This window comes from Neoarius graeffei, chromosome 28 (assembly GCF_027579695.1).
Source record: "Neoarius graeffei isolate fNeoGra1 chromosome 28, fNeoGra1.pri, whole genome shotgun sequence".
In the NCBI taxonomy this organism is placed as follows: Eukaryota; Metazoa; Chordata; class Actinopteri; order Siluriformes; family Ariidae; genus Neoarius; species Neoarius graeffei.
This window is the reverse complement of record NC_083596.1, coordinates 12,146,160-12,164,322: the sequence shown is the minus strand read 5'-3', so window position 1 is coordinate 12,164,322 and position 18,163 is coordinate 12,146,160. Positions and strand designations below refer to the sequence as shown.

Genomic DNA, 18,163 nt, shown 5'->3' with positions numbered 1-18,163 from the left:
TGAGATCAGGTAGGATGGTCATCATGGAATAATATTTCAAATGGACGTTGAAACAGTATTATATTAATTTGCATGATTTAACCAGGATTTGGATTTCTTCAGCCTCACACATTGGTGTTCAAGTTAGGTAGACGAAGGAACATGCAAAACGTAGGTCCATGTGATCCTTTTAACAAAAAACAAAAACAAAAAAATCACAAGCCTTTCAGATTTGAATAATTTACTTTAAAAAAAGTGTAAAAGTTACAGATCCTTTTTTCCCCCCAGAGACAGATCTGCTCAATATTCAAAATGATGGTAGGTGTAACAAACCTGCCCCAAAAGTATTTGTCCGTAGTATACATAAGTCTTGGCAATGCACCCTTGGCTGTATTTGAATGAGGTGGCTATACTGTATAATTATATCTCAAAAAAAAAAAAAGAAGGAAGAAAGAAACTTCATAGGAGTCATGTAGAATAAAATAAAATAATTCAATAATGCCATGAAATGTACAGCTTCAAAAAAAAAAAAAAAAAAAATGGGGAAAAAAAACACTGCTGAAAATTGTATATACAAACATGCAAGGAAGTATACAAATTACAGGGCAACTTTTGTGTCCATGAATAAGAAACAGGCCTTTTCTGACGGGTAAATTTGACATCTTTAAAGACTGCCTTAGAAATAATGCATATTAGTTCAAATGTACAATATGTTTCATGTTCATATACACTGAATTCAATCTATTGCCTAGTTCAAGTTCATTTTGCAGTGATAGAAAACACTTCATAAATATATCATTTCTGCATCGTTTAGCTATTAACTTAAACACATTAAATTAAAAGGCAAAAAAAAGATGAGTGTAAATAAAAAATAGGCAACTTAATGCATTCATTTCATAAACGCTTTATACTGTTTTGTCTCATGAAAGACCTTTTTTTATGTAAATCCCTACACAATATTTCCCATTTGTGGTTGCTAGAAAGAGATTTGATATAAATGTAATGTATACAATGGGATATATAATATATAAATATGGCATTTTAACTTTTTGTTGTACAATCGTCTTTAAAATTACCATCTCAATGCTCTCGATTTGAATTTGGAAAAAAAAAACACAAAATGAAATTACTCAATTTTTTTTTTTTTTTGCTTGCTTGCATTAATAAAAATAATTCTCTGCAAAGTCTACACTATAAACAAGAGTTTAGATTTCATTGTCAAATATTAGCTGGCGAGTTTATCTACATCAGGGTTGCGAGGGAGAAAGTGCCGTTATTAAACGAAGTTTGTTGCGTGTTCTCTCTCAACGGTTCAGCTTTAAGTACAAATTGAGAGAGATATAATCAGAAGAGCTTTGTACAATAGATTACAAGGTTGTTTAAAAGGAAAAAAGAAGAAGAAGAAGAAGGTGTAGCTGGGCTCCTCTTGCTGGTCCATGAGCCTCTGGGCTGATTACGCTGTGGGCAGTTTAGAGTGCGATGGAGAGAGTCTCTTGCATATTGGTTTCGGCCGTAGTGGAGATGCGTGTGTGGTGTTCCATTAATCTTGAGGGCTTGTGGGAAAATGGCTGTTGCTGTGACAGAACCTTCGGCTACGTTCACACTGGTGCATACAGGCACGTCTGATTTTTTTTTTTTTTTGGCTCAATGTGACAGGATTTTGTGGATACTGTAGTCCGATCTTTTCAAATCAGACCTGAGTCTCTTTCATATGTGGTCCTGGATTGGATATGTATCTGATAAGTGGTTGTTGATAGTGGTCACATGCACATCTTTATATGTATCACGCCCTGGGATTTTTATACCAGATGCTCTGTTTACAGAATGTGATATTTTGCACCGTTTTTGCTGGCTGATCCAACGAATGATCACCTCAACAGCGCCTCTACGGGATACACTTTTAACATCATCCACATCATACTGAGACGAGTATACCGTAGATCTTCCTTCTGCCATAAAAATCAGCGAATTACATTTTGATTTGTCGTGAAAACGCGTCGACCGTGCACGTGCAGTTTTCGCGCAACATTCACTTGGCGGCGCTAATAGTTCACCACGTAATAGTTCACAACCTTCTGAGCAGCATTTTGTAGTCTGTTGCTCGACAATTCTGAGAAATTCACCAATAATCTACAGTTGAGATTGCCTCCTGATGGATTCACAAGGTTCTGTAGGATCCGTAGTCAGTGCCTGGAGCATTTTGGGTTGCGTGCGCATGATTTCATGTCCGATTTACAGTAACGTCCCTTCATCCAATTTCACTTTGGGTTGTATTTTCTGTATACGGTAGTTTAATGCAGTAGGTAAAAGCCATAATCTGAGCATCTGGTATGAAAATCTGGTGGATTCACACATGTGTAGGGAACTGATTCAAGAACAACTTGAAGGAATTTAGCGCAAACTGAGTAGTGTTCGAAGTAACTGAATATAGGAGTGACTTACAGTGACAAACGTGAGCAATCCAATCTGAGCGAAAAAAATCAGAATTGTGAAAAAAGGCTTGTAATGTGAACGTAGCCTTAGCGTTCGAATCAGGTCTACCAGCTGATCCATATATTTCTGTAGATCACATCAGCTTAGCGATGTGGCCAAGTGATAAGACAGCTGATGGCAACCAGAGCCTTCTGGGACGATGTTAAGCTCCATCCTAGTGTTATTACTCAATAATTAATCCAGCTAGCCCACTTTTCTCGGGTCCTACATGGAGGAAAAGGGCAGGAAGGGAAAAAAAAAACAATTTCAAAAGTATGGCTGCCATTTGAAGCTCAAATTTCTATCCAAAAAAGTGCAAGATTCAAAACCCTTTCCTCCAGTTTGAACCATATGACCCCGTCAGAGTTAAAGGGTAGTGATTGTACTATGCTTATTTCTGAGATGGTTGCATGTTTCCACCAAAAAACAAAAACAAGAAGATGACTGGCCTCTATGGATAGCGCAAGCTGCCTTCGTTGGTTCAAACTCAAAAGCCCAGAAATCCGGCCCGTAAAGAAAGGAAGGCAGTGCTAGAGCAAAGAGTTTCTCCTTCAAACTCATCCCGAATGGTGGCTACATTTCAGAACGATGGTCCCAAGCACCCATTTCAGAGGCGTGCAGCTGCTTCCAGCCGTGCCGGCCTCACTCCACTAGTCCTATAAGATGTTGAGGATGGCGTTGTACATCTGTGTGAGGATGACTAAGTGCACAGGTAGGCAGGAGCGGCGGTCTTGGGTGGCAGGGCTGCAGGTTAACCAGGAGAGGGCGTTGTACTGCTCCAGCACAAACCTGCAAAACAGGTGTGTATTATTAACCCATATGTTCAGGTTCAGTTTTACAGGGAATGTAAAAATGACTTTTAATCATATTCAAGGATCAATTTTGTATGACTGTGAAAAATAACTATAAAATAAAAATGATATATTTAAAGAGGGCGGCACGGTGGTGTAGTGGTTAGCGCTGTCGCCTCACAGCAAGAAGGTCCTGGGTTCGAGCCCCGGGGCCGGCGAGGGCCTTTCTGTGCGGAGTTTGCATGTTCTCCCCGTGTCCGCGTGGGTTTCCTCCGGGTGCTCCGGTTTCCCCCACAGTCCAAAGACATGCAGGTTAGGTTAACTGGTGACTCTAAATTGAGCGTAGGTGTGAATGTGAGTGTGAATGGTTGTCTGTGTCTGTGTGTCAGCCCTGTGATGACCTGGCGATTTGTCCAGGGTGTACCCCGCCTTTCGCCCGTAGTCAGCTGGGATAGGCTCCAGCTTGCCTGCGACCCTGTAGAAGGATAAAGCGGCTAGAGATAATGAGATGAGATGATATATTTAAAGAGATTGGGTTCAGTCAGTATGACATTGTATTCAGAGTTTGAATTCTCGCCATTATCTCATTCATATATCACTATCAGCAAAGGGAAAAACTAGAACATCAAGGGCGTAGCAGCTCATCTGGCCTGCCATCAAAACAACCATGGCTACCAAAACATCAAACAGAACTGAAATGTGACAATGTGAGAGAGGCGCAACCTCCACGACAAACTATTTACGATAAAGGACTAAATTCTGTTTCTCAAGTAAAGATCGAGCCAAAACCTCGATCAGAACTGAATTCGCATAATAAATGAGAGAGGAGATACAATTCTAGTCAGAAGAAAATCTGTTAACTTGACCTAATTATGAATATGTTAGCAAAAAAATTGACAATACAGTGACCGAGTGTTGTGAAGAAGGTCTAGTTCTGTCAAATAAAACAATCAGAACTGAAATCCACTGAGAACTGAGGGAGGGAGGAGACACGATTTAAGTGAAAACAAACAAAGTTGTAAACAAATTGTTTACAACAAGAAAATCAACAAACAAATGACCAAGTTTGTTCCCTGAGGGAAGATCTGCCCCCAAAACATCGATCCGAACTGGAATCGGGTCAGAACTGCAAGAAGAGATACAATTCTAATGAGAAATCCCGAAACTCATTAAGGTGACCTAATTAGCAGTTCATTAGCAAAAATTTGACAAAATAATGACCAAGTGTTGTGAAGAAGGTCTAGTTCTTTCAAATAAAACAATCAGAACTGAAATCCATTGAGAACTGAGGGAGGGAGGAGACACGATTGAACTGAAAGTAAACAAATTGTTTACAACAGGAAAATCAACAAACAAATGACCAAGTTTTGTTCCCCGAGGGAAGCTCTACCCAAAACATCGATCAGAACTGGAATCGGATGAGAAATCAGTCAGGAGATACAATTCTAGTGAGAAGCCTTTGTTAATTTGGTCTAATTAGTAACTCGTTAGCAAAAAAACAACGACCAAGCTTTGTGCGGAGTGATGAGTTCTTTCAAACAAAACAATCAGAACAGAAATCTGTATTGAACTGATGGAGGAGATACAATTTAACTGAATTGTGGACGACGGATGATGGACGCCAAGCCGTGGCAACAGCTCATTGTCCTTATGGCCAGATGAGCTCATCAGAAGGAAGAGCTCAGAAAATCAACCTAAGAATGTGCGTAACCCGAGTCTGAATACACGTAACTTTCCCCATATTAAAGGAAAAGGCAACTTTTGTACAGTGTGTGTAATAGGAGAAAAACATATACGTAATCAATTCCGTTAATTATTTCCATTATATATAGAACATGAAAAAATATTTTTAACTTTGAAATCATGAATTGACACAGAGGAGCCGAAGTTGGAGGAGTCAGCCATTTTGAGATTGTGGGCAACTATAAACCAATCAGAATCTTTCGTTAATGCGCCTCCCTCTGATCTGTGACGTCACTGGGCCCATGAAAACAGTGTTTACAGACAGATCACTGTGATGACAGTAGGAGTCCCGGCGGGTGGCTTGTATTCGATTCGTTTATATCCCAACCTTGTCAGCTGTCAGATTTATGTTCATGGACCCGGTAAGCTGGTAAATAATATTTTTTTTTTTTTTCTTTACCAAATTCTAACAGAAAACGAGAGCGCCCGAAAGGGAAAACCGAACCGAGCTGCTTCACGCATGCGCAGTAGGCTTAGTAGGACAAATCCAAATAGGAGTCATTCAGGATTCAGCCATGTTTTTGCTCCGTGTTTTTACTCGACCAAAGTTATACAGTATTATGAGCTTTAAGTTGCATAAATAAAACCATTTGGTGAAACTTTGAAGAAGCGATTGTACTGTTTTTTTTTTACCTTATTACCATGAAGCACTGAAGAGTTCTTTTCAGTGGTGGGCCGCATGACGTCACGCAGTAGATCAATATGGCGGAACGCATCTTCGCTGAGCTCAGCGCAAGCCCATATTATTAAAAGTTAAAAGATACTGTTATGCGGTCTGTTCTTTCTCTATAAATTCCATGATCGATTCCTTTATATATTTATCTATCTATTTGTGGTGATTTTGTACAAAAGTTGCCTTATCCTTTAATATTGACGTAATTTTTCGACTTGTGTCACCAACTCTGAAATAAACGTGTTAACAAATCCTAAAAATGATCAGACTCTGCAAACAAGATGTAGACACGCCACACAGTGGTGTTACAAAAAAAATATATATATATATATATCTGATTTTATTCCCTGTCACGTGACCACTATCTCTAATTAACACATACATCTGCCATCTGCTGGATTCCTACTGGGTTCAAAACAAAGTGTTGATTAATGAGTTGATGGGTTAAAGGGAAATCCATTATTAACCAGTGAACAGAATAATGGCTTAATGGGACATCCTTTATACAGAATAAAGCATAATCGGGCACGAGGATGGTGTGATGTGAAACGTGGTTTAATTTTATTCTGACCTGAGCACATCTGAAGTGGTTTTGGAGTCCAGTGGATGTGGGTTCCTCTGGGACGTCTTGCTGGAGACGAGCTCGTCCGTCTGAGCTATGGAGATGTGGTGGTGCAGAGAGGCCTTCAAAATAAACACAAATCGATCACATGTTTATGTTAATTCACATTAAAAACACATTACCTTCTGACTCCTTTGTCTTGTGTGTGTGTAGAGGTTCTTTTGATCATTTTTAAAATCTTTACCCTGTCTTCCATCACGCTGTACTTCTCTCCTACTGGTTAATACGGATATTTGGACAATGTTAACTTGATTCCTACCTTGAGAAAGAGTGGACATTGGTTCTGTGCTTGAGGACATGAGGCCCAGAACCAGTGAGGCAGTCCTTCTGCCTGAGCAGTGGAGACGTAATAGCCTAAAGCCAGGGGCTGCTGCTTCAGCTCTTCAGGGGCCTCACGGGACAATAACCGCTCACCCTGACTCTGTACACAAGACGTCACACACTATTTACTCCACTACAAACACACAGCAGGTACGTATAAATGGATGGGCTAAAACTATAGTATTGAGCAGCTTGTCATTTTGAAGGCATGTGATATTATGACCACTAGGGGCACTGTAGAGCTTCAAAAAAGACCATTCTGTGTTTCTTGAGAGCTACAAAGCACAGAATACATTTTTGCACTGGAAGCATGTCATTAGAGAGTAACGACAGAGCAAAGAAGAAGAAAAACAGTCATAAAACTAATGGATGATGAGTTAATACTGGTGAAAGCTAAAGTTATAAAGAAGGGATTTTTTTTTCTTTCTTGATTTGGTAAGTGAAAAATTTAGTATGCTAATAAAGCAAGGGGGCGTGGCTGAAAACAAAAACATTATTACCTCGCCCGTGACCGAGTCAGTGGGGCGAGGCATTGTAATCAGTGCGGTCTGTTTGTTTGTCATAGATTACCTGATTAAACTTTGGGGGTAATCGGGTCAAGGTCGCCAGAAAGGTTAAAATTGTTTGGGGTTTTTTTTTTGCGATAACTTTCTTCAAATTCGTCATTTTGACTTCAAACCAAAACCAAAACGTGCATCTTTCAATTCTGCTTCCAACCATATGCTGCATGACAGGGTAGCTTGGACAGTCTCCGTAGCGGCTGAAGGTTGAGGGGGGTCAAGGTCATAGGTCAAAATAACATTTTCCATTATAACTCAAAAATAGTTGCCGATAGACAGGTGTTTACTATTATGAGCAAATCGGAACTCCCATATGGGCTTTCATTTGGCACCATGATCTTTGACCTTGAGTGACCTTGAAAGGTCAAACTCAAGGTCACGGATTTTCAAAGGGCTGTAACTTGAGAATGGTTGATGGTAAACAGATATTTACCATTATCAACTTATAGGAAGTGCCATATGGGCTTTCATTTGGCACCATGATATTTGCCCTTGAGTGGTCAAACTCAAGGTCACAGGTTTTCAAAAGGCTATAAATTTAATCTTAGTTGACTTTGAAAGGTGAAAAGGGAACACTTGTAAAATGCCGTCAGTATCAAAAGCACTAAAATAAGTGCTGCCGGGCGAGGTTTGTTTTGATTGGCAACACTTGTTCTCCGTATACCAAGCTGGGTAATCACAGTAGCATTTTTTTTGTGTGTGTTGTGTATTTTAAAACTACATCAGATCCCTTTAACACATTTTTGATATATCCATCACTTCAGAGATACAGTGCCTTGAAAAAGTATTCATACCCCTTGAACTTTTTCACATTTTTCCACCTTACAACCACGAACTTAAAAGTTTTTTATTGAGATTTTATGTGATAGACCAACACAGAGTAGCACATAATTGTGAAGTGAAACGAAAATGATAAATGGTCTTCAAAATTTTAAACAAATAAAAATCTGAAAAATGTGGTGTGCATTAGTATTCAGCCCCCTGTACTCTGATACCTCTAAATACAATCTAGTGCAATCAATTTGTAGTGAAAATTCATTATGTCTGATAATTATAACTATTCTTTTAAGTTCGTTTCTTAAGACACGTATTTTTAAGTATGTTACCTCGCTTGTTGACAGTTTCGGCGAACACTTCCGCCTTCTTCAAAACAATCACCAGATGTCGAGTGGTGACGTGCCTTATCAGCTGATGTTACTCTATGGAGGCGTGAACGTCCCGCCCAATTTGACAGGTAGTCCACGCCTCCTGCTGTCAGGTCGCTGCCCCAGGACTGCGCTCCAGGTGTGCGACAGCGCGTACGCTCCCTGAACCATGAACCGGGATGAGGGAGCGTACGCGCTGTCGCACACCTGGAGCGCAGTCCTGGGGCAGCAACCTGACAGCAGGAGGCGTGGACTACCTGTCAAATTGGGCGGGACGTTCACGCCTCCATAGAGTAACATTAGCTGATAAGGCACGTCACCACTCGACATCTGGTGACTGTTTTGAAGAAGGCGGAAGTGTTCGCCGAAACTGTCAACAAGCGAGGTAACATACTTAAAAATACGTGTCTTAAGAAACGAACTTAAAAGAATAGTGCAATCAATTGCCTTCAGAAGTCATCTAATTAGTTAATAGAGTCCTACTGTGTGTAATTTACTCTCAGCATAAATACACTTGTTCTGTGAAGGCCTCAGTGGTTTGTTAGAGAACACTGAAGAACAAACAGCATCATGAAGACCAAAGAACTCACCAGACAGGTCAGGGATAAAGTTCTGGAGAAGTTTAAAGCAGGGTTAGGTTATAAAAAAATATCCCAAGCTCTGAACATCTCAAGAAGCACTGTTCAATCCATCATTCAAAAATGGAAAAAGTATGGCACAACTGTGAACCTACCAAGACATGGCCATCCACCTAAACTGACAGAGCGAGCAAGGAGAGCACTGGTCAGAGAAGCAGCCAAGAGGCCCATGATCACTCTGGAGGAGCTGCAGAAATCCACAGCTCAGGTGGGAGAATCTGTGCACAGGACAACTATAAGTCATACACTCCACAAATCTGGCCTTTTTGGAAGAGTGACAAGAAGAAAGCCATTGTTGAAAGACAGGCATAAGAAGTCCCGTTTGCAGTTTGCCAGAAGCCATGTAGGGGACACAGCAAACGTGTGGAAGAAGGTGCTTTGGTCAGATGAGACCAAAGTTGAACTTTTTGGCCTAAATGCAAAGTGCTATGTGTGGCGGAAAACTAACACTGCTCATCACCCTGCACACACCATCCCCACTGTGAAACATGGTGGTGGCAGCATCATGCTATGGGGATGCTTTTCTTCAGCAGGGACAGGGAAGCTGGTCAGAGTTGATGGGAAGATGGATGGAGCTAAATACAGGGCAATCCTGGAAGAAAACCTGTTGGAGGCTGCAAAAGACTTGAGACTGGGAAGGAGGTTCACCTTCCAGCAAGACAATGACCCTAAACATACAGCCAGAGCTACAATGGAATGGTTTAGATCAAAGAATATTCATGTGTTAGAATGGCCCAGTCAAAGTCCAGACCTAAATCCCATTGAGCATCTGTGGCAAGACTTGAAAATTGCTGTTCACAGACGCTCTCCATCCAATCTGGCCGAGCTTGAGCTATTTTGCAAAGAAGAATGGGCAAAAATTTCAGTGTCTAGATGTGCAAAGCTGGTAGAGACATACCACAAAAGACTCGCAGCTGTAATTGCAGCAAAAGGTGTCTCTACAAAGTATTGACGCAGGGGGGCTGAATACTAATGCACACCACATTTTTCAGATTTTTATTTGTTTAAAAATTTGAAGACCATTTATCATTTTCGTTTCACTTCACAATTATGTGCTACTCTGTGTTGGTCTATCACATAAAATCTCAATAAAAAAACTTTTAAGTTCGTGGTTGTAAGGTGGAAAAATGTGAAAAAGTTCAAGGGGTATGAATACTTTTTCAAGGCACTGCAGGTTATATCGACAGAGTATACATAAGCATTTAGGCATATAGAAGGCATTAATCTACAAGCCTAAAGGTTATGATCATAATACGTCAGGAATAAAACACGGCAGGTATGCAATAACAGGAAAATAATCAGTGATGGAGTAGTGTGATCCATCTCACACCACAGCAATGTACTAATGCTAACAAAATTTTATTTATCATAAAAGTATGAACAACTGTTCATACTTTTTTAAAATCCATTTATAGTTACATTTAAACCACAAAGCGCAAAGTACGACAGCAGGAGTATGACAGCATATTAGGGCCATTAAAAAAAAAATTAAGGGGCTGGAAGATGGGGTCATATTGTGAGAAAAAACTCAGAATTTCCGAGATTTAAGTTGTAATTGTATGAGGAAAAAACTAAAAAAAATTTGCAAGGAAAAAAGTCACAAATTTCTGTTACTCTGAAATGCAGTCTTTGTAGTCGATATACGTCTTTTATTTTTTTTCCCATAAATTTGTGACTTTTTTCCTTGGAAATTTATGACTTTAATCTTAGAAATTCTGAGTTGTTGTTTTTTTTCTCAAAATATTACCGCCCTCCCCAGATCTGTCATTTTTGTTTTTGACCTACAATGGCCCTAATAAGCCGTCTTATTGGAGACTTCTTCTATAAAATGTCTCCCTGTGAATTAGTTGTTACTATAAACACGACAATGTATTGATAAGTGGAATAATACAAACCTGTGACTACTGTCAGAGCTGCTGTTATAGAAAACTAATCAACACCTTCTGGCCGATCAGATTCGAGAATTCACCAGCACTGTGATATAAATTAGGTGTGAAGTATTAAGAGGTGTTGTGTGGAAACAGACGCTAACCCGAGTGTGAGGGAAGTGGGAGCCCACCCCCAGACCAGAGGGGGAGCCAGGGGAAGGCACAGGTGAGGTGTTAGGGGAAGCGTGAAGGTTTCCGGTGATCAGCATCATATCGTGCTCAATATCTTTCTCCAGGTCATCCGTGAACGGCAAGCCGAATATATCATCTAGAATGGTTGATGGGGGGAAAAAAAAGGTTGTGTGAGAGCCTGTAGGTGTACAGCTTCTTTTCCTGGTAGCATTAGAGTGATGGTATCATAGTAAAATATCTATATGATGGTAACACTGACTATTTGCACGTAGATAATAAAGAGCAAGGGAGCTATTTACTATTTTAATGATTTTACATGAAGGTGTTTGTGTACCTGGGTTGTCCTCGGTAGGGTAGGAACTTGGGGCCACTTGTGTGGTGGAGGAAGTGGGAAAGACCAGGATGTGGGTGCACGAAGCATCCTGCGGGGTGTTGAGCTGAGACGTCTGCAGGTTGAGAGCTGTGCTGCGGCCAAACACTGAACCCATAGTCACGGCATCTGCAAACGCACGAGAATAGTGAGGCAAGAAGTATCACCGAGTCACTGGTGTGACAATCACTAAACACTATTTAAATAAAAACACAGTCATGTCTAATCCTAGCTACAAAAAAATTATATATTTTGCTTGAGAAAAAGGCACTGGGTTTAAAGACTGGATGTTTTTTGATGCAACAACACAGCAGTTTTATTTAAATAGATCAAGTCCACTGAAGGAAAACTTCATGGATACGAGTGTTCATTAAAGACAAGGAAGGTATTTTGCTTGCTGCTTATTATTCGCACAAAGGCATTTATAGAGATGAAAGTGGAGCAAAGAAAAAAACCCTGAACTTTTGAAAGTCAAACTAAGATTGGGGGAGGGCAACGTCCTCCGAAAATATTTTAATAACACAACACGCAAAACCCTGCATTCTAGTGCATTTTAGTACTTATTTTCACTAAAACAAGTTATAACTTTTAAGCCTTTTTCTTTCATGTACATTAATGATTAACATGTCACAAATAGATTAGCGCTGTCGCCTCACAGCAAGAAGGTCCTGGGTTCGAGCCCCGGGGCCGGCGAGGGCCTTTCTGTGTGGAGTTTGCATGTTCTCCCCGTGTCCGCGTGGGTTTCCTCCGGGTGCTCCGGTTTCCCCCACAGTCCAAAGACATGCAGGTTAGGTTAACTGGTGACTCTAAATTGACCGTAGGTGTGAATGTGAGTGTGAATGGTTGTCTGTGTCTATGTGTCAGCCCTGTGATGACCTGGCGACTTGTCCAGGGTGTACCCCGCCTTTCGCCCGTAGTCAGCTGGGATAGGCTCCAGCTTGCCTGCGACCCTGTAGAAGGATAAAGCGGCTTGAGATAATGAGATGAGATGAGATGTCACAAATACCAAATTTAATTCCCCTAGTTAATGAGTAATTTTCAGGAGTGCATTTAGAAAACGCGGTGATTTTCCTGCTACACAGTTCATTACTTTGAAAAAATCAGACAGTTGAAGGTAAACTCAGCAAAATCCCAAAATTACTGTTAAAAAGTAAAGGTCTGTTAGAGTTTCTAAAGCTTTCAGGTTTCAATGTTGGGGACGTTGAGCCTCGTTTATCAATCTTTTAGTAGAGTTGTGCGTTTGCATAAGCTAAAGTGAACTAAACATTTCCAATTCATATTTATGCAAGTTGAAGCCAACTGTTCACATTAGTTCGTATTGTCTGTAAATTTAAACACACCAATGAATACCAAATTTCTCATATAAATCAGGGGCGTAGGGTGTGTGTGTGTGTCACACACTGACTGGCAGCCTGAGTGCATTATGTAACAAAAAATAATTACCATTGCTAGTTTTAGGCAGGGGCGGCACGGTGGTGTAGTGGTTAGCGCTGTCGCCTCACAGCAAGAAGGTCCTGGGTTTGAGCCCCGGGGCCGGCGAGGGCCTTTCTGTGTGGAGTTTGCATGTTCTCCCCGTGTCCGCGTGGGTTTCCTCCGGGTGCTCCGGTTTCCCCCACAGTCCAAAGACATGCAGGTTAGGTTAACTGGTGACTCTAAATTGACCGTAGGTGTGAATGTGAGTGTGAATGGTTGTCTATGTGTCAGCCCTGTGATGACCTGGCGACTTGTCCAGGGTGTACCCCGCCTTTCGCCCGTAGTCAGCTGGGATAGGCTCCAGCTTGCCTGCGACCCTGTAGAACAGGATAAAGCGGCTAGAGATAATGAGATGAGATGAGTTTTAGGCAGCTTAGAAACCGGCTCTTCCATTATTGCTGTTTCTTGATGTTGTGTTCTAGAAACGGCACTAAAACTTTAGTCTGGCTAACGCAACTTCAAAGCTCTGCGAGCATTTGGTCTGGCAAAGATATTAAGCCCAACCGTTTCCCAAAGCGCGTGGTTGACCCGCCTCCCTGAAATGCCTCAGTTTGCTACTGGTCGAAGCCAGAAAAGGCTGTGACGAAGCTTAAACCAATCACATCACTCTTTCCTCTGACGTATATGACGCGACGGAAACTGCTTGAGTAACAGGAAGATAAATACCTCCAGGGCTGCTCTTTGCTCCGTTTTCAATGAGAACTTCCCGTTGAATGCTTTCAATACCGCATCTACCGCTGTGTCAAAGGCTTGCCGCTGCTCCATGTTCGTAATGTTTCTAGTGAATGAAGCGCTTCCGGCATAGATTCTGTAAACAATCTATGGCTTCCGGTCGCAGTTCTACTACGTCACTGCCTTGAACACGCCTCTACCCAGGGCCGTTGGAGATGCTCAGAGTTGATTGGCTCCCGATTTTTCAGGAGCTTGGAAGAGCTGGAGATAGCTTGCCTTGCCAGACTAAGTTCGCAACAGGCCCCCATGTTGCGTCACACTTAGGATGGGCGGGCCCAGGCTACTAAAACTTAGCTTCGAAACCACAAAATGCAACTTTGATGGAAAAAAATATAATAAATTGCTTACCTCTCTTCACATCGAAAGAAGGAGGAAAGTTTTGCTTGTTTTGACATGGCGAATTAATAACACGAGAAAATACTCGTAATTCGCAACTAAAAAGACTGCAGCTACACTGGCAGCTTGAACATGCTTTCTAGTGCGATTGTGTTGCGCTTGCACAGAACGGTGTCAGTCCTGTGCGCCTTAGCACATGCACCTGAAGGCACGCCTTGCGCACGCACCTAACAAGCTCCGGCACACGCGCCATTAACAAAGAACACCTGTCTTTAATCAATGAACTACGTTTGGGCTGTTTAAGGACCGCGCCCATGCAAGGACGATGTGAAGTATTACGCTGTGTCTAGGAACACGAAAAATCCGAAAAATAAAATTTCTCCATTCGGAAAACCGGAGATTTTCAAGAGTTTTGTCAAATATCCGGATTTCCGGGTATTTCCGGAAGACTTTCATCCCTGCATTTAAAAAAAAAAAATACTGTTAATGATGGTGTAGCTCACTCAGACCCCGTCTACTCCAGAAGGAATGATTTAAAGTGGGCCACCTTGCGCAATAAATGTTGTAAGCTATATACACTATATACAAGCTCTATATAGAAGTTATATCCACCCTAGGAATACCTACTTATTTGCCACAAAGAATCCAAGACGGGGCGGCACGGTGGTGTAGTGGTTAGCGCTGTCGCCTCACAGCAAGAAGGTCCGGGTTCGAGCCCCGTGGCCGGCGAGGGCCTTTCTGTGCGGAGTTTGCATGTTCTCCCTGTGTCCGCGTGGGTTTCCTCCGGGTGCTCCGGTTTCCCCCACAGTCCAAAGACATGCAGGTTAGGTTAACTGGTGACTCTAAATTGACCGTAGGTGTGAATGTGAGTGTGAATGGTTGTCTGTGTCTATGTGTCAGCGCTGTGATGACCTGGCGACTTGTCCAGGGTGTACCCTGCCTTTCGCCCGTAGTCAGCTGGGATAGGCTCCAGCTTGCCTGCGACCCTGTAGAACAGGATAAAGCGGCTAGAGATAATGAAAGATGAGATGGGAATCCAAAACGGCGAGGAATTGACCAAGAAGAAGCGATTTAAGGCTTAATTAGTCCATAACTTCATTAATAACTGGAATGAAGCAAACCTGGGTGGAAGTTATATGCACCCTTGGTACCCCTACCTTCAAGCCAGAAAGAATCAAAATCGGTGAAGAATTGAGGGAGAAGAAGCAATTCGTGTGGAAGCTGCTAGTTTGGGATTGATTAATTACTCCAAATTGTCATTATTAATTGCAATTATGCAAATTTGGGTAGAAGCTATATGCAGCTCAGGCAGACCTACCTTCCTGCCAAAAAGAATAAAAATCAGTGAAGAACTGAGAGAGAAGAAGCGATTTTCGTGAAATGTGGACGACGCTGGATGGATGGACGGACAATGAACAACACATGATGGCATAAAGCTCATCACCTGTCAGCCGGATGAGCTAATAAACACGGAGCAGACCAACTAGAATGAATCTCCGACTATGTACTCAACATCGATCACTTTAAAGGGGTACAAAATATAATACAGTATATACGGTTGCTGATGTGACAAAGTAACGTATTCTTAAGTATTCTATCAAATTTATATACTAGAAAACAACGAAATATCTTGGTAATTGTAAATATAATACTTTATACGCCAAACCGCACAAGAGTCGCCATTTTTAAAAGACCGTGACGTCAGCGCTACCCACTGCACTAGCGGAACTCTCCGAAATAGAGGAGAGAAGCATGTAATCATGGCGTCGGGCGCATCAAGTGAAAGCGACAGCTCTGTCGAATCATACGAAGAGATCCCGCAAGACACACTGCAAGCAGGCTATGGCTTAGAAGGGTACCAGTTTGAACCTAGGAGAGGTACTCTCGACTCCGGTGATGAAATAAGAGAAGAAAGCTCGGATGACGGCGAGGATGAGACTGATGCTGACCATGGGCATGGCGAGCGTGGGGCAGAGCGTCTGCGTGCAGGTGACACGGCGTGGTGCTCGTGCGGAAAATGTAACGTGGAGTTGCTCACGAGTCCAGCAGAATTTATTTGCTGCAATGAGATAGGCGCCACCCGTGGACTTGCGAAATCGTCGCAAACAGGTATTTCACACGTGCTATTCCCAACCTCAATGAGCCAACACAACTGGGCACATACATACGTCATGAGTGTTACGCAGAGAAAATGAACGTGCATTCTGATTGGATAAAATTAATATCATGGCGGGCTGTTCAAACTGCGGAAATAGTTTGCTCGAGCTACTTTCAAAACACTATAACTTTCCAACCTTAGAACAAAAAACTTTTGTAAGTCTTGAATAAGGTTCATCAATGTGTGTTTTATTGTTATATTTACTCTATATATTGCCCTCTGTTCCCCTTTAAGATAAAACCAGGCATGGTGATTGGTGTCGTCTTTTTTGAAGACCAGAAGGCCATGTACAGTAAACTTTCTAGCTCCATCGCTGATGCCAGATAAATAAGTGTACATTTAAAAAGTCCGACAGTTCATCATGCAACGTCCAAGTGTAGAAGCCCTTACCTGGCATGACCACAAAGGAACCTTGGGGCTCCATGGAGACCAGGCAGGCACTGAGGATGGACGGCGAATCAGCGGCTGAAATGCCACACATGCGACATGCCTCGCGCAGCTGCCTGCTAATCGAGTGCAGAGAGTGTTCACCCAGCAACAGACTCCAGTCTGATACGAGAGACAGAGATCAAGGTTAAGCACTAACAGTCTACTCTGAAACATTAGCTAAACACTGACAGCACAAGGAACTGTAATACTATTTAGATTATGGGATGAACTTTCAGGATCTGCCCTCGACAATGATGAGTCTATTTTAAGAAACCATCACTAGTTCCAGAGAACCTGAGAGTGCAAGCTGGAGGGTAAGGCTCTGTGAGAGGCAAAACTGTGCTATAACAGGAGTGTGTACTTAGGCAAGTAATATAACGGGACAACAGGAAACAAGGCTCAGAGCTTCACAATACAAAAACAGACAAACTAATTAAGGGCGAACACAAAACAGGTGAACACAATGTGATAACAAACCAATGACAGGACAAAGGTGGAGACAGGGTTAGCACTAAAACAAAGGCACAAGACATAGATTTGAGTGTCATCGGGATAAGTGTTCAAGCTAAGACCAAGCATAGAACCAAGGTAGCAGAATAAACATGTGGGGACCAACAGGCGATACTTGAGGGATGCCATAAATTTAACTGAAACACAGTTATATAGAAAACACTGGCTGAAACTCGCACAGACCTTTCAGCTCGCCGTGACCTAATCGACCCAAGCGCCCGATCACAATCCTCCAAGGAATTGCTGTCATTTGGATGATACCAATACACCACTCCCACAGTTTCTGCAGGCCTATTTTGCGTGGGGAAAACTTGGGGCGGCGAGACCTGTATGCCAAAAACCGTGCGTTAATTCTCTTAATCTATAACAACCATCATAATGAATAGGGCTTTCAGTAGGTCCTACCTGTTGGGGACATCAATGTTGATAATGCAGGTCTCTAGGAGCTCCCCCTGCTGATCAGTGCAAGAAACAAGGATCCAGCGCTGGTCATGGGACAGGCAGTAGCCCACAAAAAGCACGTTGTAGCGGGTGGAAGCTTCCTCTCCTACATCCGGTTGCTTAGTGCGCAGAGGGGCCAGGACAAATGGAGGAGAGTATACTTGCATAGAGCTGGGGTTCTGCCAAGGACACAGAAGATTAGGGTTTAATTACGTAAGCAGTAAAGTGATAACAAGATACTTGGTGCTCTAATAAACCAAGTTCCACCACAGACACAAATATTTGTCATTTGAAGCGGGTTTCTAAAAGCTTAATTGGCCATAAGAGACAATGACAGCATTTAGCGGTTATAGCCTTACCTCCACGCTCTTGAACAAAGAGCCAATGGTAGCAGCCGGACCAAACCCTGTGAGGGATTTGATGTGCGTCTGTGTAGGAAGCCGGCGTCTGCACTGTGAGTGGGCAGAGAAAGCCAGAGACCGTAGGTGCTGCAGGTACAGCGGACTCTCCCCACTAGCCGGCTGTAACAGGTACTGACACGGCACCATCTAAAATCCAACAAATTCGATGCATCATTTTCTAATTTGACTTCAATTTCAGGTGAGAACCATTAAAGACCATTACAGTCAACTTCATTTTAGACATCGCAAATTGAGAAGACAGTGTCACATACTGATACTCAATCCCACTACTTTGGACTTTCTTCAGCA

At 42.2% G+C, this 18,163-nt stretch overlaps 1 protein-coding gene across 6 annotated transcripts in view; it reads right to left on the bottom strand.

Annotated features, from left to right (window-relative positions):
* Positions 1 to 203: 203 nt before the first annotated feature.
* The window catches only part of LOC132875645 (mediator of RNA polymerase II transcription subunit 13-like), a 232,009-nt gene continuing 214,049 nt past the window's right edge, over positions 204 to 18,163 (bottom strand). For all 6 annotated transcript variants that reach the window (XM_060912571.1, XM_060912574.1, XM_060912573.1 and 3 more), the window contains exons 23-31: positions 17,813 to 18,001; positions 17,418 to 17,632; positions 17,196 to 17,338; positions 16,464 to 16,622; positions 11,339 to 11,503; positions 10,977 to 11,140; positions 6,540 to 6,701; positions 6,230 to 6,342; positions 204 to 3,240 (exon numbers count right to left, since the gene is read on the bottom strand). In XM_060912571.1, coding sequence (XP_060768554.1) covers positions 3,108 to 3,240; positions 6,230 to 6,342; positions 6,540 to 6,701; positions 10,977 to 11,140; positions 11,339 to 11,503; positions 16,464 to 16,622; positions 17,196 to 17,338; positions 17,418 to 17,632; positions 17,813 to 18,001 — 1,443 coding nt within the window. In that variant the 3' untranslated portion in view covers positions 204 to 3,107. The remainder of the gene's footprint in view (positions 3,241 to 6,229; positions 6,343 to 6,539; positions 6,702 to 10,976; positions 11,141 to 11,338; positions 11,504 to 16,463; positions 16,623 to 17,195; positions 17,339 to 17,417; positions 17,633 to 17,812; positions 18,002 to 18,163) is intronic.